The sequence below is a fragment of the Orbicella franksi genome, chromosome 10 (assembly GCF_964199315.1).
Source record: "Orbicella franksi chromosome 10, jaOrbFran1.1, whole genome shotgun sequence".
Lineage (NCBI taxonomy): Eukaryota > Metazoa > Cnidaria > Anthozoa > Scleractinia > Merulinidae > Orbicella > Orbicella franksi.
Window position 1 is genome coordinate 18382460 of NC_138154.1, and position 9609 is coordinate 18392068.

The following is a 9609-nucleotide window of genomic DNA, read 5'->3' on the forward strand; positions in this document are numbered from 1 at the left end:
CAAAGTAGATTGTGTGCATGTGTGTTAATGGAAAGTAGGTCAGGTGACTAATTGTCGCAGTTGCTCCAGTCAACGTTGTCGTATCAGTCGACAGTCTCGTGGCTTTCCTAAAGTCTGGATATAAATTTTCCTCAGATTCGTACAGCTCGCTCTACGCCTTACCAAGCGCTACACTGGGTAAGATAGAAAAGTTAAACTTTATAATTATCTGAAAATTTCGCAACCTATTTGAATAGGGATTTCTAAGACGCCCCATGCATGTTTGCAGTCAACTTGTTTGGTTCTAAGAAACATCTAATCTTTGTGTGATTTTAAGGTTGTTTAAAAAAGCTTGACTATATATAACGAGCTTCTAGCCACCCTACAAAAGCAACGAATTGAAAATCAATCCGTGGTTCTCATAGCAAAAAGGCTATAACAGTTGCATTTACTACGCCTGAAAAATGAGAGGTAAAAAGTATTCTGCTGTGATAACACAAGCAGATAATTCAAATTCGTTTTCGGTTTTTTATTTCTTATTTCATAACTGTGAAACATAAACACAAAAACAAACACCTATTCCTGGCCGTGCCTAAGATAAGGAAAAAAGATTATATGCCGCGGATAGGCTCTAAGTGACGGTGAATTTTACATTGCGATTGACTATTTTACAAACCTCAATTGAAATATTAGAAGAAGCCATTTCTAAAATTTAATTTATTCTGATTGAAGGAACACCTGCGCATTGTTTTGACATCTCATTTTCAAGCGACGAAAAAAAGGAGAAAAAGAAGTTCATGAACTGACTTTGATTTTGAATATCCAAAGTACCGACGTTGATTTCTATATCATTTACATTTCTATTTTACCTAAGAGTGATGTTAGCTGGCCCTAACTGGGTATCTCAATTTATTTCTCCTAGAAATATTCAAAGCGAGTAGTTTAATAATGTTTCGTTTATTCATTAATAGTTTAGCCGAAGTCCACACATAAGAGAAATTATTGATTTTCTTTACACAACAGTTATTGCTCTCCCTCAGCTTCCCCTTTTTTTTATCATGGAAGAAATACATAGGCAGGTGTTATCTAATAACAAAGACCGACATAACAGCGAGCTTTTGAATTTCTCTTGACTCCTAGTCCCCATTGAAGATATAGAAACTGACCTGGCGTACATTCTAAGTCTCCGATTGGAGTCGAACCCATGACCTCCTGTCCGGATGAACCTCTGAGCTACAGAGAGACTCGTGACGAGCTCATTTATTTACTAAATTCACGGACTGCAAAGATTATGGCTAAATAATTTCCTTCATGTAGAAAATTTTGCCTCACACGGAAACGTTTTGCCAGACATTCTATTTTGTTTTGAATTTCAGTACGTTTGCCATGTTTTCAACAAGTGTGATCTTTTTTATGGGCGACACGCTTTGTGAATAACCAATTGGTCTGCCTCCTGCCAGTTGGGATTTTTAACTATGTTACGTTTATTTGAAATATTTTTTCCGTTGTTTCAGTGGCATGCCTGTAGCTAAGCTTAGCGCTTATATAGCAAAGTGCATGACCGTTATAATTACGATTCACAATTAAAAAAGACGACACACCGTTTAAATTTGTAAGACATGTTTCGGATACTCAGTATCCATTTTCAGTTAAAGGATGTTTACAAGTGAGTGACTTTATATAAAGCAGGTAACAAGTAGGGTATCCGAAACCTGCCTTGCATATTTAATCAGTGTGTCATCTTTTTTAATTGTTTGATTTCATTCTTACTGCTACGAAAATTTGGAAAAAAGATTTACATTTTTATCGCTACATTTTACACACTACAAAAACGTAGCAGTTGAATTCATTCTTTTGAACTCGTATGTTTATTTTAGGTCTGATAGCATGCTGCAGCATTACTTGGGTATCCTCGTCATCTTAAACACTGCAAAGCTTCACGAAGCGCGGGAACACTGCTCTGACTCAACATACTCAGTGTATGGTCATAGCTTGTCCAGTCACGTGAATTCAACAAGAATTTCCTCCAGTCTCTCTGACTGCGTGATGACGTGTCAAAATGAATTCCGCTGTAAAAGTTTGAACTTCCGTCTGAAGGATAAGTCATGTGACTTAAATGATGCAGACAGATATACTCACCCAGAGGATTATGGACCACAGGAAGGATTCGTGTATATGGACACAAGCGTAAAACATAAAAAGGTCGGAGCCTATATAGGTTTATTAATAATATTAATTAGCGGAATTCTACTAGTATACTAATGCAAATGCTGCAATCTGATTGGCTGAGCCACTCGTATACTATCAGGCATTAGAGTGCAGCAACTGTCGGTCGTCCACGAAATGCGACGTTTATATCGCTTTTCCGAAGTTTTGGAAGAATGTTTAGATGTAAATGGATAATTAAATTCCTGAGAAGACTAAAAGAAGGACATGAAACGGATTTATGACTTTAAAAACTTGAAATTATTGAAAAACCGGTGCGTGCGCTAAACAATCGCAAATTTACCAAGGTCAATTCAATACGTGTGATTTTGTTAAAGGGTAAAGTTCAATAATGCGTCGAAAAATATTTGGAAACCATTATTTGCGTTAATTTAAGTGAGAATTCTACTAAACCAATTAGATTATTCACTCTCGATTTCTATGAGGTGATAGTTGATTCGGCCTTCGGCCTCATCAACTATCACCTCAGAGAAATCTCGAGCTCATAATCTAATTGTTAATTATAATAATACATGTAATAGTAATAATAGTAATAATAAAGGGTTACGCTATGCGCCCTACGTGGTTAACGCTTCACATCTGTGCTTAAGATACTGTCTTTTTTTTCTTTAGAAGGGTGGTTTCAAGTCTTGCGCTGAGATACACCAGGAATTTCCTCTAACCGAAAGTGGTTATTACTGGGTAAATATTGGAAATAGAGAGGCCCAAGTTTATTGTGATATGAAGAATTATGGTGAGTACATGTTATCATATTAATTCCAGGTCGAAAGTGTAAGCTGTGTATAAACTTAATAGTAGGAAGAAGTCACTTCTGAAAACATGTTGAGTCCGCTAGGCCTACAAACGACAAGCATAAACACAGCTTACTTGTCTGCACGACCTCCTGCTATGATTGTTAGCGGTCTCTTAAACACTAATTTGTAAGGTAACAGTTACAATGGATTTTCTTAATTGCCAGGTGGCGGCTGGACTTTGGCTGTGAGTATCAGCTCCAAGAATAACGATCATCTTCAAAGAAATGCCAACAGCTGTCTTAACTCAATACTGTGTGTGCCTTTTTCTGAGAATAACATTACAGGCCGGAAACTAAGCGACGAGGATATACATAAACTGGCACATAATGAAGGTAGAAAAACATGGCTACAGTGCATGTGAGAGAGACTGAAAAATATCTTAAACAGCAAAGCAACCAACAACTAAAGCTCCCCCTCTTTAAGGGTAAAGGAGTAACAAATTCGTGTTCCTAAAGTCCTCTTTTTACTGAATTCATGCTGCTTCGCAAACATCACTAAGGGAACAATTTCTGGAGGGCTCTAAAATACTGTTTTGACAGATTAGACTTAGCATCTCATATTCTCTGTGAACCTCAAATATTTATATTTTCTAGGAATATTCAGAGTGGATGTATTGGTTAGTCAAGTCATTGTGTTTTACCAGGTATGGAATGAAGTGCTTTTTTGTATTAAAAGGAACTGTATTAAAACTTTGATCACATAACAGATTCCTTCTTTATTGTGAATTTAAGATACCAAGTGGACCTGAACAGTTCGACTCTTCTTGTGCCAGAGGAAAGTAAGTACCTTGCTTGTTTCTTTTGTTTTAGTATATACTATACTGTTTAACATTAATTGCTGGTAGATCGTTCTCTATTTTGCTATTCCTAGCTGTGCTTAAACCTTTTTCATAAGCTGTACTAAAAGGGAGACGAATATATGAAAAACGTCTACTTTAGTAGCAAACAAATCCTTCCCCATGCAATAAAATGACTGCCTTGAATATTTAAGTGCTGGTGATATTTTCAGTTTTGAAAAGAAGTAAGCAGTTTGAAAAAAAATCCAGTAAACAGAAACAGAATAATAACCCGACGAAGATGCGTTATCAACTGAGCCGCTGATCTGTGATGATACCGATCTCGATATCGTAATTTACTCTGTCATTTTGGAAAATCTGAAAGCTCTGGGCAGGAGCTTAGTTACTGTCAAGTTAACTAAGGGCTCTAGATCTAGAAACGTTTCCATTTGCGTCCCTGTTTCAGAGAAATACTTACCTCATTCATTCCAGATGTCCACCCATCATCATTTCCCACTCTTATCCGTATGAGTGGGAGACCAACAACTGCACTACTACCGATGTGGGATATCGCATTAGCCACGGATGTCATAGCGGTAAGCAGGGATGATGAACTAATGGTCAGTGTATATTTCTTTTAAATTCCTTCCAATTCAAGCCAAGAAAACAGCAAAAGGTAAAGGAATTACTTAACCAATAAATATTTGGACAATCTTGTTGTACAGTACCAGGGGCACCCAACGACCGTTTTCTCTCGAATGCTTTTAAACGCTGTTTTAGGCTATCTAGAGTACTTTTAAAGCTCTGTAGGTTAATTTTAGGTTGCGCTAAAAAATTTTTATCTGTTCGGTTATCGTAGGGGAACTTGGGTATTCTCGAATTTATTAGGGCTTTTTTGTCCATTTCCCGAAAACCTTAGGTATCATCGCCTTTCCGAAAATGATAGCTGACCTTTTTCCGGTACCCAAAACGTTTCCCGTTGCGTTCCTGTTTCAGAGAAATACTGTCGTCATTAATTCCAGTTGTCCACGCATCATCATTTCCCACTCTTATCCGTATGAGTGGGAGACTAACAACTGCACTACTACTGATGTGGGATATCGCATTAGCAACGGATGTCATAGCGGTAAGCAGGGATGATCAACTAATGGCCAGCCAATAAATATTTGGACAGTATTGTTGTACAGTACCTAGGGGCACGCAACGACCGTTTTCTCTGGAATGCTTTTAAACGCTGTTTTGGGCTATCTAGAGTACTTTTAAAGCTATGTAGGTAAATTTTAGGTTGTTTAGATAACTAAACAGATAAAAAAAATTATTTGTTTAGTTATCCTAAGGGAACTTGAGTATTCTCGAATTTATTAGGGTGTTTTTGTCCATTTCCCAAAAACCTTAGGTCTTATAGCCTTTCCGAAAATGATAGCTGACCTTTTCTCGGTACTCAAAACGACATTTTGAACAATCTGGAAACAACAGACATTAAATTTCTCATAGCACGAAAGTTCGAAGTGACAATTCTCTTAAGAAAATCAGAGGGGATTAAAGGCCTTCCGAACAGATAATTTACCGAAACGATCCGTTGGGTGTCCCTGAACACCTTTGGAAAAATCGAGACTGTTTGGTTTTTGAAGCCTCCGTCCTTATAAGTTGATGAAAAATTGCTCTAACAAAGGCTTAAGGCTCATATATCCTCGCCTCCGCCTGGCGGTTTGGCTGTAAGGAATACAGGTGTAGCCGACTCTCTCAGAACCATGGTCGTTTTACACGTGTTTTATTCTTGAGCCATGGCACTTTGACAATAGCACACACTGTCACTGTGATTTTCTTTAGTAAGGTGTGTGAACACGGCCTGGCGGGAATTTAATTAACTTTTTTGTTACCGCAGCATCCTTGTGAATTAATTGACTTCTGATTTCAGTTTTTGATGGACATGATGATGGGGAGTGTGGCTTTTTGTGGCAGTCGTCTCGCTACAGTAAGTAAATAACTTGCCTACCTTGATTAGCGAAATGACAATGACTAATAACATGTATTGAAAAGAACATGTTTTAGTGCCAACACTACAGACATTAGTTCGATTTAAAACAAGAAAAACTGAATCCAAGATACTTATTTACGATAGAGAGATTTTGATATTTACGCGCATGATGCCAGTTAAACGGGATGTGCAATTAATCAGGACAGCGTCCAACAGATTCTTACCTGTGAATCATGTACATCTACATTATGGGGGTCTTGCAAAGGGAGGCATGCTCCCATCACTGCAAGACATTAAATAAAAGAAAATAAAAAGCAGGGTGGCGGGTGGGGGGAAAAAAACCTTAAAAATATATAACAAAACATGTACATAATTTAAAAAGATTACTAAGAAAAGTTAATTAAGATTAAAAAATTAGAACCTAATTAAAATTTCATCATTCCAATCTAAGAACGTTCTTGAATAAGTGATTTTTGTTAACATCTAAAACATCGTTAGGTAAGGCGTTCCATTCTCTAATAGTTCTACAATAAAATGAGTTCCTGTAGCTTTCTGTGTTCGGAGTTAGTTCGATGAACTTGTCTTTGTGAAAAGATCGAAGTTGCCAATTACGCCTTTTGATATAGCATGGGATTTCTAATGCTGATTCACCATGAATAGCTTTATGAAGTAATGTGAGGCGAGCAGATTTCCTTCTGTTTTGAAGGGAGGGCCATTCCAAATCGTTAAGTAAATTGAAAACAGTTCCAGGTGTTCGCTGCCAACAGTTCTTCACAAATCGAGCAGCTCGAGCAAATCAAGGTATCATGATCACTTGAGTATTTTGCTGTAAATTTAGACCTGTAAATTTGGCTCAATGCAAAGAAAATGCTGACACAATGAAGTTTTGGCAAGGAATAAATTGAACAGCCACTGGAATTTTCAGCATCATAGAGTAAATCAATTCTCTTTTTAAAAAGTTCTCAAAAAGAAAACTGCGGGGGAATGGGGAAGGATGGTGGCATCCACTCTAATCTACTTTCGCTTTGTACGCCCGCAGGATAAATGCAAGGCGGGAACTTCTCATGAATATATTCGTCCCTATTCTTCAGTCTGGTATTTACTCACTGCATTATACATTAACTCACTGTCTCGAACTTTCTCTCAACCAGTGGCTGGAAGACGTGCCCTGTATGGTTATCCGTGTCCCGAAATACCCGATCATGATAGTCGTGGAATATATCATAACAAAGATGGGATGCTGTATGTGAAGTAACTGAACCGGCGTGTGGAAGGAATGTGTCTTGCAAGTCTATCAGAGTTTTCTTACAAAATAAACAAACGTAAGGAGCACGATTACCTGAAGATTAAATAACACAAAATCATGATTTCGATATCAGTCTAACAAGAGATACTCAAGCATGTTAAGGCATGGCTCGCACCCTAATTTGCATAAAATCTGAAACCAGCCATAACTTTTGAACGATTTACCAGAACACCGTCAAACAATATAAATTGGCAACAATATAAAACATATCGACCTTACCTCAGTTTTGGTTTTAAGTGTTGATTAGTTAGGTCACGTGACCTCTTATCAATGTCTGATTGGATTAAAAGAAAATTGAAAATGGGGTGGTGAGATGCTACAGAAAGGATATAACTTGAAACCTTATGATAGTTGTCTTGTTGTCCCTTATATGGTTCAGGCCGGAATGGTTGACAGTGATGTGTTGTTTAAGAGATAAGTAGTAAACAGGTCACGTGACATATTTTGTCTCTTAATATCTTGTCAAGAGAACAACAAATTAGACCACCCCGGGCGCGGATAGTCTTTTGAGTAAGGGCAAAGAAAACTGATATCTTATCCTTCGCGTAAGTTAACCTTTCCCCACCCCATTTAAGGTTTTGCTATTGCGCGGATTATGACGTCATTTGACACGTGACCACCATAAAAATATCTTAAGCTATTTAAGGATGCCAAATCCTACGTTATTTCTATAACAAAAAGTTTAAACTTCACGGGGGGTCTTTCAAAGGAACTAGCCATGCCTTAAAATGCTTGAGAATAATTTGCATTACAGACTACTCAGATTACCCCAAGTCAGTGATATTCTTCTAGTTCTACGAATCACCAGCCTTAGACACGAAAGAAGGAAGTAAGAAGTAGAATGAATTACGAAGAAAAGGTTGTTCATAAGGTAGAGGATATCTTAAATAATTGGGGAAACAAGAGATTAACGTCAATTGGTAAAATTGCAGTTATTAAGGCACAACTTGTTTTCGTTCTGTTGTAAACAATTTCGCGCTCCAGATAGCTGAAAGAAACAAGGGATATTCTTTTTAAATTCCTTTGGAATAACAAGGGCGACAAAATGAAGCGGACTGAAATAATAAAACTATAGAGTTTATATTCGCGGGTATAAATATGTTTTGGGCCCGACTCAGACTCATTTTTGCCCGAGCCGTTAGGCGAGGATTAAAATGAGCTCTGAGAAGGGCCCAAAACATATTTATCTTCAAGAACATAACTTCTATTACTATTATTATCACTTTGGAGGGCATTGAGAAAATAAAAACTGAAAAAGAAAGATGACAACAAAACAATCTGAACAATCACGCAATCCTTTTCCAACTGGGCGGTTTGTTGCCCCATTTCAGACCATGCGGTGATACTCTTGAGAATTCTCGCTTTTAAATTTTCAAATAGTTGCGTGTATATGAATAAATAATTTTTAGATGGATAAAAGAACAATTCTCCAGAGAATATCACGAGGTCTGTAATGGGACAATAAATCGCCCAAGCGAAAAAGGTCTATTGAATGACTTTTATTCTCTCTCAATGAAAATACACAATACATCAGGCGAAGCTGGCTAGAAATTACAAAATCTTGCCATTTGAGTTTTCAAAAATTGTAGAAGACATTAAAGGAAAGTTCGATAAAGCTTATTTGTAAGTGCAAGTGTGAAGTTTACTTCAGCGGGCTATAATACATTTTAGCCCGCCAAATTCTTCATTTTAGCCCGCAAGATACAGACCTAAAGATGCTAGCTAGACATAATAGAATTCGATTTAGCCTTGAGGATTTCATGGGTACTTAAGTATATTTCATACAACTGTGAATCTAAATGGTAGTGCTTTTTCGATTTTCGTTTATGTAAGGCGGTAATTTGGCACCAAAAGAGGTCCGAAATCTTGATATAAAAGATGCTTTATTCCAAGAACTTATTGAGCTGTGGACGGACTTAAATTATAGGGATTCCTTTGCCTCTCAAGCTAATTTTAGTGCTGGTCATATTTAAAATAATTCGATGATCAGAATCGCGGGCAAGACCATATTTCATAATGACTGGGCTAATGCGGTGGTGATGAAAATTAACGATCTGATGACAAGTGATTTAGTTGTTTCAAATCTAAGTTTTGTTCTCCAGTTTCGTTCCACGCACTTTCAGCTGTCAGGAGTGCTATTAGACCTTTGGAATTGACATTGCCACGGAATCAAATCTCTGTTGCTTTTGTCAAACAGCACAAGAATCGTTTCTTCATCTTTTCTGAGAATGCTCGATCACAGAAGCCTTTTGGAATAGGGTTCATGTACTTTTCGTCTCGGTTAATTTAATTAATGCAAACCTCACAATTTTTAACTTTATGTCAATGTTTAGGTCTCAAAGGAGAGAAAAGCGCCTGTTTACTCAATCATTGTTTACTTCTTGGTAGATACTACATTTACTCCTGCAAGTACAAAAATGTTCGACCATAATCAATAGAATGCGTCAATCAGGTTAGATGCAATTTAAAAATAGAAAAGCTCATACAAAACGCATTCCGACAGAAGTGGCACAAAATACTCAAGTCATTATAACTCGTTGATCTCTCCTTT

General features: G+C 37.3%; 1 protein-coding gene across 1 annotated transcript; it reads left to right on the forward strand.

Moving 5' to 3' along the window:
* The first annotated feature begins 1690 nt into the window (after positions 1-1690).
* Positions 1691-5085, forward strand: LOC145500068 (uncharacterized). Its single transcript, XM_081479563.1, has 6 exons — positions 1691-2181; positions 2818-2938; positions 3164-3331; positions 3593-3642; positions 3731-3777; positions 4797-5085. Exons 1-6 carry the CDS (start codon positions 1867-1869, stop codon positions 4912-4914), a joined length of 819 nt encoding a protein of 272 aa, XP_081335689.1. The 5' UTR covers positions 1691-1866; the 3' UTR covers positions 4915-5085.
* The last annotated feature ends 4524 nt before the right edge of the window (positions 5086-9609 follow it).